Consider the following 25,260-nt stretch of genomic DNA (forward strand, 5'->3'; position numbering starts at 1 on the left):
TTAAAATAAATGTTAGATTGCAATGAACAGAGGGTGTCCAGCCACAGCAGGTCCAGGAAGCCCCACACCAGAGAGAATCCCCCTAATTTTGACTGCCATACAAAAAAAAAAATATGTTACCTCAGATATGCAAGCCAGAGTGCTGGGCCCTCTATTTAAAATCAGTGAGGGGTGGGTGGGGCAGGGTGCAAAACTAGCTGAAGTGTCTCATGCCTTCAGATAATAGGATTTTGATTACCTACCGGTAAATCCTTTTCTCATAGTCCGTAGAGGATGCTGGGATCCACATTAGTACTATGGGATATAGACGGGTCCACCAGGAGCCACTGGCACTTTAAGACTTTGGGAGTGTGGGCTGGCTCCTCCCTCTATGCCCCTCCTACCAGACTCAGTCTAGAAACTGTGTCCGAAGAGACGGACATCTTCGAGAGAAGGATTTAACACAGATAGTGGGGAGATTCATACAAGCTCACACATACAAGGCACATCAAGCTAACTTGCTTGAAACTCTCAGCAACTGCTGAAACATTACTTACCAAACAACTATGCTGTACATAACTAAACAAAGATGTACTGAACCAGATAACGATTGCAGGAAAATTAAGCGCTGGGCGGGCGCCCAGCATCCTCTACAGACTACGAGTAAAAGGATTTACCGGTAGGTAAATAAAATCCTATATTCTCTTACGTCCTAGAGCAGTGGTTCTCAAACTCGGTCCTCAGGACCCCACACAGTGCATGTTTTGCAGGTAACCCAGCAAGTGCACAGGTGTATTAATTACTCACTGACACATTTTAAAAGGTCCACAGGTGGAGCTAATTATTACACTTGCGATTCTGTGAGGAGACCTGCAAAACATGCACTGTGTGGGGTCCTGAGGACCGAGTTTGAGAACCTGTGTCCTAGAGGATGCTGGGGTCCACATTAGTACCATAGGGATGTACCTAAGCTCCCAGAACGGGAGGGAGAGCACGGAGGCTCCTGCAGAACTGATTGACTGAACTTCAGATCATCAGAGGCCAAAGTATCGTACTTGTAAAACTTTGCAAACGTGTTCGACCCAGACCAAGTTGCAGCTCGGCAAAGTTACAATGCCGAGACACCCCGGGCAGCCGAAGGTGTTCAAGGTCTGTTATTTCCTTGAACACCTCCGGATGGAGACCCCACTCCCCTGGATGAAGATCGTGTCTGCTGAGGAGGTCTGCTTCCCAGTTGTCTACTCCCGGAATTAAGATGGCTGACAGCGCCAACACGTGTTTTTCTGTCCAGAGGAGTATTCTTGTCACCTCTGACATTGCCGTTCTGCTCTTCATTACGCCCTGTTGTTTTATGTAAGCCACTGTTTTTACGTTGTCCAACTGCACTTGGATGGCCTGATTTCTTAGAAGAGGGGCCGCCTGAAGAAGACCGTTGTAGACGGCTCTTAGTTCCAGGATGTTGATGGGCAGGCCGGCTTCCAGGCTTGACCACCGTCCTTGGAAAGTTACTCCTTGAGTGACTGCTCCCCAGCCCCGAAGGCTCGCATCTATGCTTAGAAGGACCCATTCCTGAATCCCGAACCTGCGGCCCTCCAGAAGGTGAGGTAATTGTAAACACCAGTTGATCTAAATCCTGGCCTTCAGCGACAGACAAATTCTCTGGTGCATGTGGAGATGAGATCCCGATTACTTGTCCAGAAGATCCAGTTGGAAGGTCCGAGCGTGGAACCTCCCGTACTGGAGAGCCTCGTAAGATGCCACCATCTTTCTCAACAGGCGAATGCATTGATGAACCGACACCCAGGCTGGCTTCAGGACATCCCGGACCATAGATTGTATCACCGACGCCTTTTCCTGCGGAAGAAACACCTTCTGCACTTCTGTGTCCAGGATCATTCTCAGAAAGGACAACCTCTGGGTTGGTTCCAAATGTGACTTTGGAAGGTTTAGAATCCAAGCATGACTCTCGAGGAGGCGTGTTTTGAGAAAAAAGGACTGCAGCAGCTTCTCTTTGGACGATGCCTTTATCAGCAGATCGTTCAGATATGGAATGATGTTAACCCCTTGTTTGCGGAGGAAAACCAACATCTCTGACATCACCTTGGTAAACACCCTTGGTGCTGTGGGGAGGCCAAATGGCAGGGCCTGGAATTGGAAATGACAGTCCAGCAATGCGAAACGGAGATAAGCCTGATGCGGCAGCCATATCGGAATGTGGAGGTACACATCCTTAATATCCAGGGATACCAGGAATTACCCCTCTTCCAGACCTAATATCACCACCCTGAGAGACTCCATTTTGAACTTGAACTCCTTTAGAAAGGGGTTCAATGATTTTAGGTTCAGAATGGGCCTGACCGAACCATCCAGTTTCAGTACCACGAAAAGGTTCGAATAGTAACCTGTAGTTTGCGAATGAGGAGGAACTGGCACAATGATCTGTGCCTCCACCAACTTTTGGACAGCTTCTTGTAGGACAGTGCTGTCTGCCAGCAGAGCAGGTAAGCCTGATTTGAAAAACCGATGAGGGATACTTTGAAATTTCAGCCTGTATCCCTGGGATCCAATATCTATCACCCAGGGATCCAGGCCGTACGATACCCAGACGTGACTGAATTGTCTGAGTCTCGCTCCCACTGGCCCCACCTCCAGGCCGTGCGGTCCACCGTCATGCGGAGGACTTTGGCGTACCTGAAGCAGGCTTTTGTTCCTAGGACTTAACTCGACCTCCCCTAAAGAAGGTATTGGATGGTCTGGCCTTTCTAGGCTTGTTAGGCCGAAAGGACTGTTGCAGCTGAAGAGAAGGATGTCTTCGGAGCAGGTGCTGGTGAGGGAAGAAACGGAGACTTACCAGCTGTAGCCGAGGATATCCACGCGTCTAGAGCTTCCCCAAAGAGAGCCTGACCTGTATAGGGTAGGGACTCCACACTTTTTCTGGATTCCGCGTCGGCCGACCACTGACGCAGCCACAGTCCCCGATGAGCTGAAACAGACATGGAAGATATTCCCTTAGCCCTGGTACCCAGGTCTTTCATGGAATCTACCATAAAACCTGCTGAATCATGTATGTTGCGTAAATATAATGCAACATCATCCTTCTCCATCGTATCCAAATCCTCAAGTAAGGTAGCCGACCACTTTACTATAGCCTTTGCAATCCATGCACTAGCAATAGTGGGACGTAATATGGCCTCTGAAGCAGTGTACATTGATTTAAGTGTGTTAGAAATGTTTCGATCAGCCGGCTCCTTTAAGGCGGTAGATCCTGGAACAGACAAAACCACCTTCTTTAAGAGTCTGGACACAAATGCGTCAACAATCAGCGGGTTTTCCCATTTTTTCTATCCTACTCAGGGAAAGGGAACGCCACCTGTACCCTTTTAGGGACCTGGAATTTTTTCTCAGGGTTTCCCCATGCTTTCTCAAATATAGCATTCAATTCCTTTGACGCAGGGAAGGTTAGCGATGCTCTTATTTTCAGTGAAAAAAGCCTCCTCAACCTGGTCAGGTGCGGTATCATTAATATTCAACACATCCCTGATAGCCTCCATCATCAATTGCACCCCCTTTGCAAGAGATGCGGACCCCCGCAACACATCCCCATCACCGCCTGCGGTGTCAGAATCTGTATCCGTGTCGTCTTGTGTGAAATGCACAAGCGCACGCTTCTGGGGGTATATAGCGGAGCGTCCTGAGGTACCAGAAACTGGCCATACTGCCATAGAGTTCTGTAATACCTTCGTTGCAGATTCATTACTTGTAACCCTGTCAGATATCTGGGAAATTCAAGATTTGATAGAGGAAAACCACTCAGGCTCCCTTGCTGGTATCTGTGCTAAACCAGTGCTATCCTGATTACATGGAATAGGATCATCCTGGGAGGATAATTCCTCTGCAGCATATGACACAGTGTCCCTGGACATAGCTAAAGGAGACCACCAAACACTCTACACACACACACACACACACACACACACACACACACACACACACACACACACACACACACGTGAGGGCAGACAGTTTCCCCCCCAAGAATGGCAAGAGACACAGAGATTGGAGCCAACCCACACACAGCGCTTTTACAAAAGGGAGACCCGTTATCAGCGCTGACTGTGGCACCTTAATAGGACACACAGTCGTATTACAGCCTCCCTTCTACAACCCCCTGGTACCGTTTACAGATAGCTGGAGATGCTGTGGAGGGACCTTATTCTCCTTCTCAGTGCTGTGCAGGCAGGAAAATGGCGCTGAAACGCTGCTGGGTTCGCTCTGAGAAGCTCCACCCCCTCAATGGCGCTGTCTCCCCGCTCTTCATGGATTATACTGGCCTGAGGAATTAGTGCTGGCCCAGGGCACCCCTCACAGCGCCACACCATGTACTGCTGAGTCTTCCCAGAAGCGCAGTTAATACTGTGCTCCCTCCCCCCTGCCGCCATCTTCACACCGATTCCCCGCTTGGTAGGAGGGTCTGTGTCTCACTCGCCACTTCTTCAGCTCTGTAAGGAGGTGGCGGCATGCTGCTGGGGCAAGCGGTCCCCTGTGGAAGAGAACGTTCAGACCCCTCTGGAGCTCAGTGTCCAGTCTGCGGAGACAGTAACTAAGACCCCGCAGGGCGGACACTGCTCCACCCCCCCTCAGTCCATCGCGGCAGGCAGGTTGTTGCCAGCAGCCTCCCTGTAAAATAATAATCTCTAAAAAAATAACTTTTACTAGGAAAACTCAGGAGAGCTCCTCTAGCTGTGACCGGCTCCTCTAGGCACATTTTCTAAACTGAGTCTGGTAGGAAGGGCATAGAGGGAGGAGCCAGCCCACAACCCCATGGTACTAATGTGGAACCCAGAATCCTCTAGGACGTAACAGAAATGTATGAATACATAGAATAAGTTGCAAAGGAAGGGGGGACTTAGTTTGCACACCATAATAAGGTAATGAGGTGGTACTCTGCTTGAGACTTAATACAATGTACAGAGGGAAAAAAGATGCAGGTGAACTCTCTCACACTAGCTCAACCTGTAATAACCAGAGGCATTTAGCATCATCTTGGCCAAAGCTATGAGCGGTGGGTAAGGTCATAGCCATGGCCAGGATTATGCTAAATGCATCTGGTCATTACCGGTTGAGCTAGTGTGAGAGAGTGCACCTGCATCTTTTTCCCTCTGTACATTGGATTTACAAGGGAGACCTTGCCCTGCCGTCCCGGAGACCAGTCGCAGCTATCCTTAGAAGATGGCGCCTAGTGTCTCAGTCAAGGAGTGAGGGAGAGTGTGAGGCAGCTCCAGGGATGGAACACCAACAGTAGATGGTGCCCTGGGCCGGGGGAGGGGCTACAGGTCAAACGGCATCTTCCCTATGCTGGTCCTCACCACCTGGTACTATGGAGTCTTATTAAAGTGGGCATTAGTACACCAGACCTGTACTCCTATGCCCTGGTGGATATAGTGGGGTCCCTGCTCAGTGACAGTGTCCATGCCAGCGTCGCAGTCAAGTTTCCCTAGACTGCGATCGGAACGTGATTTAATGGCGGATCCCACCTGGGGGACCCTCTTACCTCCTCCCTTCGTAGCAGCCACACGAACCAGGAGTGCACTGTGACCGTGTGCCCAATGCTGGGGCGTCCCCGCCGCAAGTACACAGGAAATGAGCCAGCGAGAGTATGCAACGCTGCAGGGGAGGTGACGGAGCAGCAGAACAGTATGTCACCCTGATATGTAAGTGCTGCGGCCCTTGAAGTCTTCAAGTAAAAGCTTTTCAGGGCTGCCCAGTGCAACCCCCCCTGTTAAGTGACCTGCTCTGCAGAGCACCAACTCGAAACTGAGCTCACAGTGCCTGGAGGCTGTGTTATAGAGGAGGTCTCAATGCATCCTGGGACAATCTAAAGTTTTTAGACTGTTGGTGCCTCGATCAAGATCCATCTCTACACCCCAATGTTTCCCTGTGGAAACCAATGTACCCCACTGAAGAAATATTTGTTATGGTAAAACTTACCGTTGATAACGTTATTTCTCCACAGTATCCACAGGATAACATTGGGATATGACAATGTGACAGCTGATTTGCACCAATCAGTCAAAGCTTTCGCCCTCCCAGCATGTAACGGGCACGTCCATATAGCCCTGCCTCCTGGCTAAGGCAAATCAGTTGTTTTTCCAAAGCTTAAGGCAGGAGCATCATAGAGAGCCCTAATCAGGAGAGTAGAACACACATGCACACCCTTCCGGACAAGAAGAAAGAGGTTAGTAGGTGAAAGGATCCTCAAATCAGGCGCGTCAGGGTGGGATCCCTGTGGATACTGTGGACTTAGGACAAATAACATTTGTAAACATTGGGATGCCCCAAAGCAATTTAGTGGTGGGGACCTCCTGATTGGACAGGAGAATCCTTCGCCCGTACTCAGCGTCCTGAGAGGCAAAGGTATCAAAGGCATAATGTCTAATGAATGTGTTAATGGAAGACCATGTGGCTGCCTTACATATCTATTCTGCTGAAGCACCACGTCGTGCTGCCCATAATGGACCTACCTTACAAGAAGAGTGGGCAGAGAAATTAGCCGGAACAGGGAGATAAGCTTGAGAATATGCTTCTGAAATTGTCTTCCGTAGCCAATTCGCCAGTATCTGCTTATCATAAGGCCATCCTCTCTTGTGAAATCCGCAGAGAACAAAGAGTGTCTGTCTTTCTGATGGCACTGGTATGATCCACGTAGATCCGTAAGGCACGGACTACGACCAACGATGCACCTCCCGCAGAAACGTCCAGCCCCTGGAAGGCCGGGACCACAATTTCTTCATTAAGGTGGATTTTAGACACCACTTTAGGAAGATACCCAGATTTGGTTCTGAGAACCGCTCTATCTGGATAAAAAAACAGAAAAGAAGGGTGACATAATAGTGCCCCTAAATCTGAAACTCTTCTAGCTGAAGCAATAGTCAGTAGCAAGAGAACTTTAGTTGTCAAACATTTAAGATCCACTCTTTTTAGTGGTTCAAATGGGGCAACTTGAAGGGCCTTTCGGACTAACCTTAAGTCCCAAGGCACTGTAGGAGGAACAAAAGGAGGTTGAATCTGCCGCATTCCCTGGAAAAAAGTGTGCACATCCTGTAGGTTAGCAATTTTCCTTTTAGAACCATCCAGTCAATGCTAACACTTGCACTCTCAAGGAGCCACCTGCAGACCTTAGACCATTCCTACCTAAAGGAATGCTAAGACTCTAAAATTCTGAAACCTAAGGTCAAATATCCAGTCACTGCACCACTGAATATAGGCTTGCCATATTCAGTGATAATGCGAGTTAAGTAAGGTTTCCTTACTCTGAGCATTTTTTTTTAAATTACCTGTTGTGAGATCCTCTTGCTTTCAGGATGGAGGTCTCAAGAGCTGCGCCATCAAAGACAGTTGATCCAAGTGCTTGTAATAGCAAGGACCCCAAACCAGTAGATTTGGATGTTGAGGGAGTAGGAATGGAGCATCCATCGACATCCTCTGTAGATCTGTGTAACACTGCCTTCTGGACCAAGCCGGAACTATTAGTATCACGGCACGCTTACCTTGTCTTTCCTTCCGCATCACCCTGGGTCACAGGGCGATTGGTGGAAAACACATAAGCTAGACGAAAATAAGAATTTACTTACCGATAATTCTATTTCTCGGAGTCCGTAGTGGATGCTGGGGTTCCTGAAAGGACCATGGGGAATAGCGGCTCCGCAGGAGACAGGGCACAAAAAGTAAAGCTTTAGGATCAGGTGGTGTGCACTGGCTCCTCCCCCTATGACCCTCCTCCAAGCCAGTTAGGTACTGTGCCCGGACGAGCGTACACAATAAGGGAGGAATTTTGAATCCCGGGTAAGACTCATACCAGCCACACCAATCACACCGTACAACTTGTGATCTAAACCCAGTTAACAGTATGATAACAGCGGAGCCTCTGAAAAGATGGCTCACAACAATAATAACCTGATTTTTGTAACTATGTACAAGTATTGCAGATAATCCGCACTTGGGATGGGCGCCCAGCATCCACTACGGACTCCGAGAAATAGAATTATCGGTAAGTAAATTCTTATTTTCTCTATCGTCCTAGTGGATGCTGGGGTTCCTGAAAGGACCATGGGGATTATACCAAAGCTCCCAAACGGGCGGGAGAGTGCGGATGACTCTGCAGCACCGAATGAGAGAACTCCAGGTCCTCTTTTGCCAGGATATCAAATTTGTAGAATTTTACAAACGTGTTCTCCCCTGACCACGTAGCTGCTCGGCAGAGTTGTAATGCCGAGACCTCTCGGGCAGCCGCCCAAGATGAGCCCACCTTCCTTGTGGAATGGGCCTTAACCGATTTAGACTGTGGCAGGCCTGCCTCAGAATGTGCAAGTTGAATTGTGTTACAAATCCAACGAGCAATCGACTGCTTAGAAGCAGGCGCACCCAACTTGTTGGGTGCATACAGTATAAACAGCGAGTCAGATTTTCTGACTCCATCTGTCCTGGAACATATTTTCAGGGCCCTGACAACTTCTAGCAACTTGGAGTCCTCCAAGTCCCTAGTAGGTGCAAGGCACCACAATAAGCTGGTTCAGGTGAAACACTGACACCACCTTAGGGAGAGAACTGGGGACGAGTCCGCAGCTCTGCCCTGTCCGAATGGACAAACAGATATGGGCTTTTTTGAGAAAAAAACACCAATTTGACACTCGCCTGGTCCAGGCCAGGGCCAAGAGCATGGTCACTTTTTATGTGAGATGCTTCAAATCCACATATTTGACTGGTTTTAAACCAATGTGATTTGAGGAATCCCAGAACTACGTTGAGATCCCACAGTGCCACTGGAGGCACAAAAAAGGGGTTTGTATATGCAATACTCCCTTGACAAACTTCTGGACTTCAGGAACTGAAGCCAATTCTTTCTGGAAGAAAATTTACAGGGCCGAATTTGAACCTTAATGGACCCCAATTTGAGGCCCATAGACACTCCTGTTTGCAGGAAATGCAGGAAACGACCGAGTTGAAATTTCTTTGTAGGGCCTTCCTGGCCTCACACCACGCAACATATTTTTGCCACACGTGGTGATAATGTTGTGCGGTCACCTCCTTTCTGGCTTTGACCAGGGTAGGAATGACCTCTTCCGGAATGCCTTTTTTCCCTTAGGATCCAGCTTTCCATCGCCATGCCGACAAACGCAGCTGCGGTAAGTCTTGGAACAGACATGGTACTTGCTGAAGCAAGTCCCTTCTTAGCGGCAGAGGCCATAAGACCTCTGTAAGCATCTCTTGAAGTTCCGGGTACCAAGTCCTTCTTGGCCAATCCGGAGCCATGAGTATAGTTCTTACTCCTCTACGTCTTATAATTCTCAGCACCTTAGGTATGAGAAGCAGAGGAGGGAACACATACACCGACTGGTACACCCACGGTGTTACCAGAACGTCCACATCTATTGCCTGAGGGTCTCTTGACCTGGCGCAATACCTGTCCCGTTTTTTGTTCAGACGGGACGCCATCATGTCCACCTTTGGTATTTCCCAACGGTTTACAATCATGTGGAAAAAACTTCTCAATGAAGTTTCCACTCTCCCGGGTGGAGGTCGTCCTGAGGAAGTCTGCTTCCCAGTTTCCATTCCCGGGATGAAAAACTGCTGACAGTGTTATCACATGATTTTCCGCCCAGCGAAAAGTCCTTGCAGTTTCTGCCATTGCCCTCCTGCTTCTTGTGTCGCCCTGTCTGTTTACGTGGGCGACTGCCGTGATGTTTTTCCCACTGGATCAATACCGGCTGACCTTGAAGCAGAGGTCTTGCTAAGCTTAGAGCATTATAAATTTACCCTTAGCTCCAGTATATTTATGTGGAGAAAAGTCTCCATACTTGATCACACTCCCTGGAAATTTTTCCCTTGTGTGACTGCTCCCCAGCCTCTCAGGCTGGGCTCCGTGGTTACCAGCATCCAATCCTGAATGCCGAATCTGCGGCCCTCTAGAAGATGAGCACTCTATAACCACCACAGGAGAGACACCCTTGTCCTTGGATATTGGGTTATCCGCTGATGCATCTGAAGATGCGATCCGGACCATTTGTCCAGCAGATCCCACTGAAAAGTTCTTACGTGAAATCTGCCGAATGGAATTGCTTCGTAGGAAGCCACCATTTTTACCAGGACCCTTGTGCAATGATGCACTGTTTTTAGGAGGTTCCTGACTTGCTCGGATAACTCCCTGGCTTTCTCTTCCGGGAGAAACACATTTTTCTGGACTGTGTCCAGAATCATCCCTAGGCACAGCAGACGTGTCGTCGGGATCAGCTGCGATTTTGGAATATTTAGAATCCACCCGTGCTGATTGTAGCAGTATCCGAGATAGTGCTACTCCGACCTCCAACTGTTCCCTGGACTATGCCCCCATCAGGAGATCGTCCAAGTAAGGGATAATTAAGACGCCTTTTCTTCGAAGAAGAATCATCAATTCGGCCATTACCTTGGTAAAGACCCCGGGGTGCCGTGGACAATCCAAACGGCAGCGTCTGAAACTGATAGTGACAGTTCTGCACCACGAACCTGAGGTACCCTTAGTGAGAAGGGCAAATTTGGGACATAGAGGTAAGCATCCCTAATGTCCCGGGACACTATATAGTCCCCTTCTTCCTGGTTCGTTATCACTGCTCTGAGTGACTTCATCTTAATTTGAACCTTTGTAAGTGTTCAAAAAAAAATTTTTTTTTTTTTTTTTTTTTTTTTTAGAATAAGTCTCACCTAGCCTTCTGGCTTCAGTACCACAATATAGTGTGGAATAATACCCCTTTTCTGTAGTAGGAGGGGTAATTTAATTATCACCTGCTGGGAATACAGCTTGTGAATTTTTTCCCATACTACCTCCTTGTCGGAGGGAGACTTGGTAAAGCAGACTTCAGGAGCCTGCGAAGGGGAAACGTCTCGACATTCCCATCTGTACCCCCGGGATACTACTTGTAGGATCCAGGGGTCCTGTACGGTCTCAGCGCCATGCTGAGAATTTGTCAGACGCGGTGGAACGCTTCTGTTCCTGGGAATGGGCTGCCTGCTGCAGTCTTCTTCCCTTTCCTCTATCCCTGGGCAGATATGATCTTATAGGGACGAGAGGACTGAGGCTGAAAAGACGGTGTCTTTTTCTGCAGAGATGTGACTTAGGGTAAAAAACGGTGGATTTTCCAGCAGTTGCCGTGACCACCAGGTCCGATGGACCGACCCCAAACAAGTCCTCTTCCTTTATACGGCCATACTGTGCCGTTTGGAATCTGCATCACCTGACCACTGTCGTGTCCATAACATCTTCTGGCAGTTATGGACATCGCGTTTATTCATGATGCCAGAGTGCAAATATCCCTCTGTGCATCTCGCATATATATAAATGCTCTATAGTCAATAAAATACTGTCCCTGTCAAGGGTATCAATATTTTTAGTCAGGGAATCCGACCAAGCCACCCTAGCTCTGCACATCCAGGCTGAGGCGATCGCTGGCCGCAGTATAACACCAGTATGTGTGTATATACTTTTTATTATATTTTCCAGCCTTGTCAGCTGGTCCTTGAGGACGGCCCTATCTATAGACGGTACCGCCACTTGTTTTGATAAGCGTGTGAGTGCCTTATCCACCTTAAGGGGTGTTTCCCAACGCGCCCTAACTTCTGGCGGGAAAGGGTATACCGCCCATAATTTTCTATCGGGGGGAACCCACGCATCATCACACACTTTATTTAATTTATCTGATTCAGGAAAAACTATGGTAGTTTTTTCACATCCCACATAATACCCTCTTTTGTGGTACTTGTAGTATCAGAAATACGTAACACCTCCTTCATTGCCTTTAACGTGTGGCCCTAATAAGGAATACGTTTGTTTATTCACCGTCGACACTGGATTTAGTGTCCCTGTCTGTGTCTGTGTCGACCGACTAAAGTAAACGGGCGTTTTAAAACCCTTGACGGTGTTTTTGAGACGTCTGGACCGTACTAATTGTTTGTCGGCCGTCTCATGTCGTCAACCGACTTTGCAGCGTGTTGACATTATCACGTAATTTCCTAAATAAGCCATCCATTCCGGTGTCGACTCCCTAGAGAGTGACATCACCATTACAGGCAATTGCTCCGCCTCCTCACCAACATCGTCCTCCTACCTGTCGACACACACGTACCGACACACAGCACACACACAGGGAATGCTCTGATAGAGGACAGGACCCACTAGCCCTTTGGAGAGACAGAGGGAGATTTTGCCAGCACACACCAAAAACGCTATAATTATATAGGGACAACCTTATATAAGTGTTTTCCCTTATAGCATTTTAATATATATATAAGCATATCGCCAAATTAGTGCCCCCCCTCTCTGTTTTAACCCTGTTTCTGTAGTGCAGTGCAGGGGAGAGCCTGGGAGCCTTCCCTCCAGCCTTTCTGTGAGGGAAAATGGCGCTGTGTGCTGAGGAGATAGGCCCCGCCCCTTTTTCGGCGGCCTCGTCTCCCGCTCTTAACGGATTCTGGCAGGGGTTAAATATCTCCATATAGCCTCCGGAGGCTATATGTGAGGTATTTTTAGCCAAAATAGGTATTCATTTGCCTCCCAGGGCGCCCCCCTCCCAGCGCCCTGCACCCTCAGTGACTGCCGTGTGAAGTGTGCTGAGAGGAAAATGGCGCACAGCTGCAGTGCTGTGCGCTACCTTTAGAAGACTGAGGAGTCTTCTGCCGCCGATTCTGGACCTCTTCTTACTTCAGCATCTGCAAGGGGGCCGGCGGCAAGGCTCCGGTGACCATCCAGGCTGTACCTGTGATCGTCCCTCTGGAGCTGATGTCCAGTAGCCAAGAAGCCAATCCATCCTGCACGCAGGTGAGTTCACTTCTTCTCCCCTAAGTCCCTCGTTGCAGTGATCCTGTTGCCAGCAGGACTCACTGTAAAATAAAAAACCTAAGCTAAACTTTCCTAAGCAGCTCTTTAGGAGAGCCACCTAGATTGCACCCTTCTCGGCCGGGCACAAAAATCTAACTGGCTTGGAGGAGGGTCATAGGGGGAGGAGCCAGTGCACACCACCTGATCCTAAAGCTTTACTTTTTGTGCCCTGTCTCCTGCGGAGCCGCTATTCCCCATGGTCCTTTCAGGAACCCCAGCATCCACTAGGACGATAGAGAAAGTCCAATCTCACGGACAGGTCATCCACAAAGGTCACTCTGGGATCCTTTGTTATTGACCCGTATGCGGAAACTTAGTTCTGATGGGACACCGTGAGATCTACTGTATCTCCGGTACCCCCCATTGTCTACCAGAGTTTGTGCATAAATGGCGTGTCTACTGAGAAAATCTGCTTCCTAGTTTAGGACTCCCGGAATGAATACTGCGGACAAGGCTGGATAATGAAGTTCTGCCCACCTTAACGTGTGACTAAATGTTTTGGCTGCGAATTCCTCCGATGGTTGAGGTACAGATGGGTCCTCCGTTATCTTGACTGTTTCTGCGCATAGACGGACGTTTAGTCATGCTAAGGCGATAGCTTAGGTTGCTGAGTTTAATCACGGGCAGGCGCGTTGAGGCGATACTAGTGTCGAAGTCGGAAAATATTACAGTACACACATCACGTACAAACTCCGCACAGATGGCCTCCGTGCGCGTACTTGTTCTGCCGTACGTGCACATATTAGCAAGTTGCGTATGACCGCTCATGCGGTCCTGCGTGGTATGAGTAATTACGGTAGCATTGGTATTCGCATGGAAAAGCCACAAAGACATATCTCATATTTAATCCACATAGTGCACAATGTACACATAGCCCACATGCACCACACCAGCAAGTTATACTTGTTTAAAAGGTACAACAACAAAGGGATTCACCTTTACAGGATATGAGGGGACATCATTAGGTTATGAGGTGGTGTTTGGTATCCAACTGTATGATATTTTAAGGGCAACATTCCGGTAGCAGTTTGTAGAAGATAGCATTCTCCTGCGCATAGTTATGCGCAGGAACACGATATTCATATTATACTGTGTTTACTGTACTCTGATATTCGGCGGGAACCCAGTGGAGACCAACTGCAAGCACACCTGGAACAGACATCACCCACCTATTCAAACCAACCTATGACCCCTCCTGTACTGTAAATGACCAACCCTTTGACCTATGGATGAAGAGGTTACAGTTTCCATTGTATTGTGTTTTTACCAACTGTATAAAAGCTAAGCTGCCTAGCCGGTCACTCAATCTCTTTCTGAAGGTCATCATGCTGATTGACTGAGCACCGGACCGTGTGGCGCTGGCGAAACCAAACATATGTACCATTGTATTGTAGCCTCTTTTCTCTTATTGTAATTGTATATCTGTTGTAACCCCCTTTTATCAATTATATGTTGGCGGGTCGGATCCCAACATCTTAAATACAAATGGTGTTGTGTCTCTTTCCCTGCTAAGGTTTTAAATATATTTCAGCAACACGTGGAGCTGCATTGTGCTCTCAGCGTGTCGGTGTGTGTGTATGCACTGCGTGTACTTTGTACGTCCGTTGCGGCGTGTGTACGCAAAGTGCGTGCACGGTACAGGCCTTTGTACGCTGAGTAAAAAGCACGTAGGTTAAGGATTGAATACAGCGGCCGCAGCGGCTCGATTTGAAAGTGTATTGAGTGTATTAAAGTATTGCTTTTAGTCCTGTAAGTAAATCAACATTTACACTAGATAATCAGCATGCATTACACATCTCCACCACTGGGTGGCTAATGCTCCACTAATACAGTACTTAAGATCGTATAGCGGCGGATTGATCTACAGCTCTGGCAAATGGTCAGTGACGACTGTAATGTTAATAGATGTTGACCAATGTTCAGACGGAGAGAGTTCTCAAAATAAACAATTTATACAAACACAAACGAACATGTTAAAACACTTGTGTATGCAGACGCAATATTGTGTATGCAGACACATCTAATTGTGTAAAAGGAAGTATGTACAATGCATAAACACTGTGCTTTTGAAATACATGTATGAGCGTCCGAGTCCCCTAAGGCATAAACCAACACCAATGGGGAGGGGTCACTCTTTGCAGTACTTTTACACATGAAATTGTGAATCTCTCATGAAGCGTCGTGGGCTAGCGATGAAGGCTCCCACCTCCCACGCTGAGAGACGGGTTCGAGTCCTAAAGTACCAATTAAAAAAAAAAAAAGTGTTCCCGTGACATTCACTTTAATATTATTATTTTTTTCTTTGTTATACATTCAATGGAAGGGTGCACACAGGTTTCACATAAATCAGAGTAAATCTGCAGGAGCGATTCTTTACGCTAAATGCAAATACACAGCGGTAATGAGTATAAATTAGTGTATTCTGACGCAACTAATTGAGCAACACAGTACTGTAGATCGTTGGCGTTTGTGTATTGCACATGACCTGAATTCTCTCCCTGTCTACTGCATGACCTGTGCAGGCTCCCAGGAGGGAAGGGCGATGGGGGTAGGGGGAGGCTACTGTCATTGTATTGTCCGAGCAGATTTGAACTGGTTTTCCCTGAAGGATGTACTTTGCCTGAATAAATGATATATATATATATATATATATGCAACTTTCTGCTTTGGTCTACTGCCCCTGGAAACAACTCCTTACAGGCACTGCTCCCCAGCCCTGAAGGCTAGCATCCATTCTCAGAGTTTCCCAATCTGATATCCAAAGGAGTCTCCCATTGTCCAGATAGGATGTCTGTAGCCACCAGGCTATTGACCTCCTTACTTCCAGAGGAAAGACCATAATCTGCGTTTTTATTGTCTGATGAAAACCATTCACTTGAAAAAGATCAGACGTTGCAGATGTATCGAGTGGAACCAGGTATACTCCATCATGTCGAATGTCTACACCATCAATCCCATCACACGCATTACTGCGTAAATGGATACCGTTTGACTGTGTAGCAACTGTGTAGGTCCTCTTTTTTTCTCGCTCTATACATCCTCACTAGGTAAGCTCATTAGTGGTTTTGATTTCCAATATCAACTCTATGCTGATGACACTCAAATCTATCTTTCCTCTCCGGGCCTCTCCCCTGCTCTCCTCACTCGAATCTCCAACTGTCTCTCTGCTATCTCTGTTTGGATGTCCCAGCGCTTTCTTAAACTTAACATGTCTAAGACTGAGCTGATCATCTTCCTTCTCTCCCGCATAACCTCACCTCCCACAATCTCATTATCTATTAATGGCACGACTATCTCCTCTAGCCCCCAAGTGCGCTATCTTGGAGTAATCCTTGACTCCTCCCTCTCCCTCAAACCACACATTCTGCACCTCTCACAAACCTGCCGTTTTCATCTAAAAAATATTTCCTGGATCAGACCCTTTCGGACCCAGGATGCTACTAAGACCCTTATCCACTCACTGGTCATCTCCAGAATGGACTACTGTGATCTCCTCCTGACTGGCATTCATGACAAATACCTCTCTCCACTCCAATCTATCCTCAATGCTGCTGCCTGGCTCATTTTCCTCCCCAAACGCACTACGTCCACCTCTCCTCTCCTACAAGACCTTCACTGGCTTCCCTTCCCTTTCAGAATCCATTTCAAGCTTCTCACACTCGCTTACAAAACCCTCACCCAGTCCTCTCCCATTTACATCTCTGACCTTATCTGCCCTTACACTCCCACCCGTCCTCTTCGCTTTGCTAATGCACACTGACTCTCCTGCCTACTGATTACTTCCTCCAACTCCTACCTCCAAGATTTTTCACGTGCTGCTCCAATTCTCTGGAATTCCCTACCTCTCCCCCTCAGACTCTCCACCTCTCTACAAACTTCAAACGGGCTCTCAAGACCCACTTCTTCACCAAACCCAGACAAATCTCATCCTAACCCTCTGTTCCACGCTCTCTATGTACCCCGTCTGTGTCACCCCTGTCTGTCTACCCCTCCCCTTTAGAATGTAAGTTCTCACGAGTAGGGTCCTCTTCCCTCATGTGCTTATCCTTTCTCTTACTTAAATAATCTTCAACTGCATCAACTCTAGCAGTCCTCTGCCACCTGATACTTAATTCTGCTGATGTAGCTATGCTTATTTACCCTGTACTTGTCCTATATTGTCTTCAACTGTAAGTTGCTGTTTTCCTATTCCCTTTGATTATTTATGTACTCTGTAATTGGGTGCTGCATAACCCTTGTGGTGCCATATAAATAATAATAATAATAATAATAATAAATAAACGCCTGAATCCTTAAATGAATTTGGGATATTTAGTTCAATTCCAACAGAGCCCCCAAGTGAGTCATCCGTTGTGTTGGAACCAGGGATGACTTTGGCAATTTTAAGAGTCAACTGTGTCTCTGCAAGAAAGCTATTGTCTGTTGCAGATGACACTGAAGCAATTCCTGAGACTGTGCCAGGATTAATAAGTCGTCAAGGTATTGAAAAATCCTTATAGCCTGCTGATAGAGATAAGATGCCATTTCCACCATAATTTTGGTAAATACTCTGGGAGCAGTGGCTAGTTCAAATGTTAGGACCTGAACTGAAAAATGCTGCTGGAGGAAAGCAACTTAAGATACACTGATGGGACAAGTGCTATAAACACATGCAGGTAAAGCCTCCTGGATATCAAGGAATACCATAAAAACCTCCAGCTCCATGGCCAAAATAATGGAACATAAAGTCTCCATATGAACTCGAGGCACCAAACCGTATTAGTTCAGCACTTTGAGATTGAGTATGGGCCGGAACGACCCATTTGGCTTCTGGACTAGAATCAGGTTGTAATACCCTGTCGTAGTTGTGCAGGAAGAACTGGAATTATCACTCCTGACTAAAGCAACTGCTGAAATGCTTCTTGCAAAGCCCTGGCCTTCTTTTCCACTGAAGACGGGCTGGTACAAGAAGCATTTGAGAAGTGTGTTTCTTGAAAGCAAATGCACAACCGTGATATACCACTTTTTGCACCCAGGCATCTGTGGTAGACTGCAACCAAATATGTGCAAGGTGGAGGCCTGCACCATCAGGCTGATGGCTTATCTTCTGATGTAGAGCCGGTCCTTCAGTAGTCCAATTCTTTTTAGTCTTACCAGACTTGTTGGATTGATCTGCCATCACCCTTTTTGAGTGGAAGGAAACTTCACTTTTTTGGAGTCTGCTTCTGACTCCAAAATACTGTTTAATTCTTTACCAAAAAGAATATCTCCAGTAGAAAAGGCTAGGACTGCAGAAGCTTCCTGGATTATGAGTGAGCTTTCCATGTATGTAGCCAACCCGCTCTGCGAGCGGCTACTGCTGAAACGGATGCCTGAGAGGCAATTGTACCCATATCCAAGGTCGTTTCCATAAATGTCGTTGCCTGTTTACTATGTGCAATGTGGGATTTTTGCTCTCTAGATGCCATTGAAAGAACCTCCTCTAATGCATCAGCCCAGGCTGCCACTGCTATCGTAATCCAGGCTGAAGCCATGGCTGGTCTTATGATTGCCCAAGACATGGAAAAAAATATTTTTTAGAAAACCATCGACTCTCCTATTCATGGCATCATTTATTGATGTTGAAAGCAGAGGAAATGTAGATTTTCGCACCAATCTAATGACATGCGTATCTACTTTGGGAGCCACATATCCTTCCTAAACAGTCCCCAGCCGAGAGAGGATAACTGGAATTCCATTTCCTTGGAATTCTAACTTCTTACTGGGCGTAACCCAAGCCTCTGGCATAATTTCAGTCAGCTGATATGACCCAGGAAACTCAGTCCTAACTGTTTTGGGATGTTTAAATACAGGTGCCTTAGTTTTAAACAAAGGCTCTGCTGCCTTTTCTAAGGATAGAATGGCTTTCATAGCACTAATTAGCTCAGGTATGTCCACTGAGCTGAGGCCTTTCTCCTCGTCTCTGTATGCAGACCCGAAGCGCAATGACCTCATCCTCCGGCGAGTCCTTCTCTGAAACGTGTAGACTGTGAAGATGTTGAATCATGTCTATGTTATTTACTTACCACCGGCCTTTGTTGAGAAGGGTTAAAAGGGTAACCTATCCGTGGTATAGGAGCTGGCATTATTCGCTCAGCTATACTGGATAATGTCTGTGCAAAAGTAGCCCATGGAGGTTCAACTTGAACCTGTGCTTGCCTCGGCTTATTTAAGAGGCTTCGGTGAAAGCTAAAACTATTTGGAAATAATCCATTATGAACCAGATCCTGAGAGGTTAACCCAGCTTTGCAAGACAAACATGAAAGGAGTGTTGGTGCTGCTGTGGAAAGTGAATTTTACTCACCCTTGCCGCTCTTAAACATAATACATAGATCACACACCTCTACAGTGTGACTGTAATCACTTTAAATTTTGTTAGTGACACACAATCTGACCCTGCCCAGCTTTACCCCAACATTACTGTAAAGTCAGCAATCACACTAGCAATCAGTCACAGTTTATACATTAGTATAATAAGTAACATGAGCACATAATAAACTACAAATACATTTCAAGTATGTACAGTAGCAGAAGCATATTACTGCATTACCTTATATAGAAGTTGTAACCGTATTCAGTCGCACAGCGAAAGAAAACAGCAGCAGCAGTTTACAGACTCATATGCATCAAGCACTTATCCAACTATTCGTACTCAAAGGTAAATAGAGACTTAGGGGGTCATTCCGACCCGATCGCTAGCTGCAGTTTGTCGCAGCGATCGGGACGGAACTGCGCATGCGCGGCGCATGGCAGTCGTCGATGCCCAGCGATCGCCTCTGAGACAGAGGCGGTCGCTGGGCGGGAGGGGGCGAAACGGTGGCGTTTGGCCGCCGTTTCGTGTGCGCGGTCCGGCCAATGCAGGTGTGGCCGGACCGTGCAGGGAGTGGCCCGCAGCATCTGCTTCACGTCACACGCAGCAACTGCGGGCCAGGGAGCGAAGAGTAGCTCCCGGCCAGCACGCTAAAGCTGCGCTGGCCAAGAGCTACTCTTGAAGTGCAAAGGCATCGCCACTGTGCGATGCCTTTGCACTTCTGCAGGGGGGCTGGCACTGACATGCGGGGCGGACTAGCCCTGTGCTGGGCGTCCCCCCGACTGAGTTTAGGATCGTAGCTGTGCTAAATTTAGCACAGTGGGATTCAGGGAGACTTCACCCAGCTTCCAGGATCGATCAATACGTTACCGAACGCTGAGTGGATCCAGATGCTAATAGTGAACACACTCGCCCCGTGAACCTACAGTGAACACAGACACCCAAGTGAACATTGATGCACCAGTCACACAGCTGCCTATGCTGTGACTGGGTCCTTTTAGATAAACAGCATGTCAGATGGAAGTGGGAACTCAGTTCATGGAGGGAGACTCGGAGGAATCTGGTCATGAATCGGGGGAAGGGACTACCAAGGGAGCATCTGACTTCCCACTTCTGACATTAACCCCAGGGATTGCGGCCTCAAACTACCCCTGGAGCCTATGAACCCTAGGGACTAGCGCTGGTGCACACGAGATGGCAGCCGTGTCAGCAACTGTTTGGTAGTCTCCTCCCAAAACAGTGCGGCTATGTCCGTGTTCCCCCTCTAAGCTGAAAAGATGCCTTACCTTCTCCCTGTGCTCCGGCCACAGCCTGGTAACATCCGCTGGACTTGCTAGTACATCCTACACAGACGCCCGCCAAAACAGCATTGTACACGTCGGTAAGCGTTGTTGGAGCAACTCTTTCTAAGGTACGAATAAGACGCTTTTTAAACAAGATCGCTTGAAAAAAAAAAAGTACAACTATAAAAATTAAATAAAAAAAGCTTATGGCTGCTAAAAACCAGCAGCCCATTGACCATGGTCCGGCTCCTGCCACACCAAACAAAAAACGGATATGTCTGAGCCAGGATGTGGGGATATATGGACGGGCCTACTGCATGCTAGGAGGCCGAAAGCTTTGACTGATTGTTGCAAATCCGCTGTCGCGTCATCATATCCCACTGTTATCCTGTGGATAACCTGTTGACCCTGCCAGAGAAACAAGGGAGTTATACACAGAGTGAATATGGAAGAACAGACAGCAGAGCTAGCACAAGTTACAGACAATGCAGAAAACAATTTAAATAAACTGCAGTGGGCACTAAGTCAACTACACAGCAGCAGCAGCTGGTAGGATATTAGTGCTGTATAACCTGGCTCTTTGGAATACAGGGAGACTAGACCCCGTTTTCCTGGAGACCAGTAACTGCACTGAAGATGGCTGCCGTGGGTCTCTGAGTGGGAGGAGCAGAATAGCGGCGGGAAGACCGCATTGGAATGGCACCCTGAGCTGGGGGAGTGCTGAGCTTACACACACTGGTACTCTGGCCCCCTTACAGTAGTGCATGTGCCAGTAAAAAGCCATGGTGGTCTAGTGGAGTCGCGGGCGAACCGGGGTCCATGCCAGCTTCTCTGGTCCATTTCCCTGAACCAGAGAAAAGACTAACAAGACGCGTGGAGAAACCCACCTTACCTGTCCCCCGATGCCAGGTTGCACTACTGGGGTCCCCAGTGTGAGCTGTGCTAGCCGTCGGTGATAGACTAGTAGCTCTGGCATACCCAGAAGTAGTAATAACAGAAAATAAAAAAGATCATAAAAGAAAAGCTTCAAAGCAGCCCCACCGTTTAAACAATGAACCGGCTCCTGCCAGCACCGAACTAAAACCGAAAAGCCTGAGTTTGGAGGTCGGTATAGGGGGGTGAAGAACAGGAGCATCTTGGGATACCTAAAAGGTTAACTGTTTGGTGCCCAGTCCTATACCATCATCTACACCCTATTGTCTCCCCTGTGGAGCCCTATGGAACCCAAAGAAGAAAGATCCTTAACCTGCTCTGACAGAAGAGATCTGACGGGGATTGAGAAACAGGCAGGGCGTCAGTATATGTATCTAACTGTGGAGCATAATATACCAGTTATAAATTTGTAGTTCTGCTGGAATTTGGAAGATAGTTGCATATGTCCTATCTTAAGTATTAGGTGTACAAATAAGGCTGCACCAACAATATTCCAGCTTCTCCTGAACTCCAGGAGACTGCCTGTTCACATCTTTTCAGATTGTAAATATATAATTCTAGGCCTTTAAAGAAGTTCCACTCTAGGTGGCCATCGGATGCATGTGATAGAGACAATCAGTCGCTTGACACCTATAGCTTACAATTGTGAACTTAAGTGACCACACAATCAGACTCTCCTTCCATTGGGAAACCCATGTAGTGTGATATCAGGATGCGGGCAGCATCCTGGTGGTCTGGATGACGGCAGTCAGCCGGAAACCCGACCGAAGCCGGAATCCTGACACACATCAGAATCCCAGTACCGAAACACCGACCACCCGAAGGTAAGTATTGGGGTGAGGGCCCGATGAGGGGCGGTGTAAGGGCACCAAAGGGGGGATAGCTGTAGCTGCCACCTCTTTAGTCTTAGCTGCCACCTCATGATTAGCCGTAGCCGAGACACTCCCACTAATTTAGCCCTAGTCGCAACCCCAGGCAGGTTAGGATTAGGACAGGGGAGTGGTAAATTAATTACCCCATCCCCTGTTGGCATTCTAAAAATCGGGATAATGCAGTCATGTTACCGCTGGCATTGAATATCACACCCGTGCTATCAGTTCACGTGACATACAATGCACTGTTTACACTCATGCATGCTTCTATTTAGAATTAAAGTCTGACTATACCCTTAGCTATAAAAATCAATTATGTAAATAAAATATATACATTATGTTGTAATAAATCTGTGTTAATTGCTTTTTTTCACAAGAGATTTCATCTATAAGTCTGTACTGTAGTGCCCATATCAACAAATCAGATATTATTGTATGCGGAAACTACAATTTCTAAAAGCCAATATTTGCTTGGTTAGTATGAGATAAATCACAGCACTGCACTTTGTAAATGTTATTAAAAAAATAATAATTGTGTACTCAGCCAATACACACTGCTGTAATATGAGTTCACTACAGTAGTTACCAGTCCATCAAAATGACGGAACATCATACTGTAAATGTAATGTCAGCCCCGGTACGCAAAACACTTGAATATTCCCCACAGAGGTGAGGAGCAGCATTAGCCTTTTATTATATAGGATAGGAGCGCAATAATATGAGCATATAACCTAAATGTATACAGATTAAGTGTCAAACCTGGCAGTTCATGAAAATGGAGATTCATAGCAAACAAACTAAATATTGCATTGCAATATATATTAAACCTATATATGAACTCTGCTTACCTTGGTGTAATGCAGAAGTGAATTAGAAAAGAACCGGCACAATTTTAAGGTTTTCTGGAATAACCGTTGGTCTGCAGTTTCCTAACAAAAATAAAGAGTTATGTTTATACACTTGAAGCATTTCTGTGATAATAGATAACTTGACACTGATCTGTACATAGAAAAAAAAGTTTCTATGTTTTCTGTGCAGAATGAACAATATAGTGCAGCAGCATACACATTAAAGGAAAAAATCAATAGTCTTTCCCCACAAAGTACATACTGTATATAAAAAAATTAAATGTATAATTGCGCTTACACCTGTTACCATGAATACATACATAAAGGTCCACTCTTAACATTGATAAAGCAAAATATTTATCTTATATAAAACCCTTTGTGAGGTCTAAGAACACTGTACGCTATTTATGTATGGAGTACCGTAAGGGTACGCTCGTTGCGTAACGATCGCTTAGCCGTGGTCGAGACGCTCAAGCGTCACGTTCGCTCACGGCCAAGAGATCACAGGCAGGCACTCTATTGGCTGCCGAATAACGTAATGGTTCACTATAGCGTAACGGACGCTGTATCGGGAGCGGGCTGCTCGAGCGATACAGACGCTCACGAGAATACGCTGTTGGTATCGGGCACACTTATAGGTGAGCGACTACCGTAATGCTACGCTATCAGCGTAGCGGACGCTCGAGACCACGAGGAGATCACGAGCGGCGCAGACGCTCACAATGTTAAACCATAAACAATGTAATGTGCTGTAAAACCTTAGTGTAGAGATAGGGTGTAGATGCAACACAGTGTAACCTTATTAACTTAAAAGCTGTTTGAGCGTCACCGACGCTCTGAGAATACTTAACACTATAAGAAATACACAGATACCGTGCTTAGGGTCCAACGCCTAATATATATATATTATGAATGTTATACTTGCAAAAGAATTAATACAATACAAGTCATACACTACAATATAACATAGACTACCTAACCAGATAACTACACATGAAATACAATACAATACTATTACGTTTAAGGGATTACGAGAGAAAGAGGAGAAGAGAGAGAGAGAGAGAGATATGGCCCATAACAACAAGAAAGACAATATGATTGCGGAGAAAACTTACGCACAAAAGGAAACGATCGCATGCGCCTCTGGACATCCAGCTCCCGATTTTCAGCAATGATAACCGTTGAAGAGTGAGAGCTGGATGTGATCGGCTCGTCTATTTATGCCCCACACACAATACAATTCAATGGTCCCTACAATCTCATTGTTCATTGGACACAGGAATTCCTCCTCGCATTATAACAAAAGGTCATAGGTTGATTCATACAGGTGGGCTGTGACGATTTCCAACAGCTCAGGTGGGAGGGAAACTGGGTTTCCCGCCGCATGGATAATTAAGTGCAAATAATAGTAAATGGACATAAACTTCTTATGTCCATAACTATTCGCACGAGCGATTAATCCGCTTCAAACCAACACCGGAATATTGCTAATTAAATACTCTTCCGATGGATACTAAACACCACTGTATTACTCCTGTCTGACCCTTCGTATCAAACAAAGGGGGATTTCTCTGTTCATGAACATTCTACATTAACCAAACTTTCAGAATCTATCAAAGGGACCATGATCTACAAAATACATTATATAGTGAAAATATGTAACGATTGAGTCGCACGCTACGAACACATGAACTCTACCGTAAATGCACATACCGCGCGCCCGCGGGTGCCCGCAATAGCGAGTATGCGCACGCACGGGAGAGCGCACGCATGCGCAGCGCAGACCTGCATGAGGTGCAAATATGGCAGTGTGCATCGTGATATTTTTCTGACTTTGACAGTCCACCTTTTGGCAGTCAACAATAACTGCCACTTCCTAAAACATTTCAAAAAGAGAAAAATATATGTCAGGGGTTAATACATTTACATGGTTGGGTAGGGGAGGAGAGGAGAAGGTAGGAAAAGGGTATGACCTAGTGAGATAGCAGAAGCATGTGTGTATGAATCCGTGCTTGGGGGTCATGTATCATCGTGCCGTACGTGTTTTAAATCAAGCTTCGAGGTATTGCGAAGTATACATTTGAATTCCTTCTTATCCCGTGGTACGGGTCTGTGG

General features: G+C 46.8%; 1 protein-coding gene across 4 annotated transcripts in view; it reads right to left on the bottom strand.

Moving 5' to 3' along the window:
- FIRRM (FIGNL1 interacting regulator of recombination and mitosis) overlaps window positions 1-25,260 on the bottom strand; it is a 926,412-nt gene that overhangs the window by 506,775 nt on the left and 394,377 nt on the right. For all 4 annotated transcript variants that reach the window (XM_063940283.1, XM_063940285.1, XM_063940284.1 and 1 more), the window contains one exon: window positions 23,145-23,225. In XM_063940283.1, coding sequence (XP_063796353.1) covers window positions 23,145-23,225 — 81 coding nt within the window. The remainder of the gene's footprint in view (window positions 1-23,144; window positions 23,226-25,260) is intronic.

Source organism: Pseudophryne corroboree, chromosome 9, assembly GCF_028390025.1.
Source record: "Pseudophryne corroboree isolate aPseCor3 chromosome 9, aPseCor3.hap2, whole genome shotgun sequence".
Lineage (NCBI taxonomy): Eukaryota > Metazoa > Chordata > Amphibia > Anura > Myobatrachidae > Pseudophryne > Pseudophryne corroboree.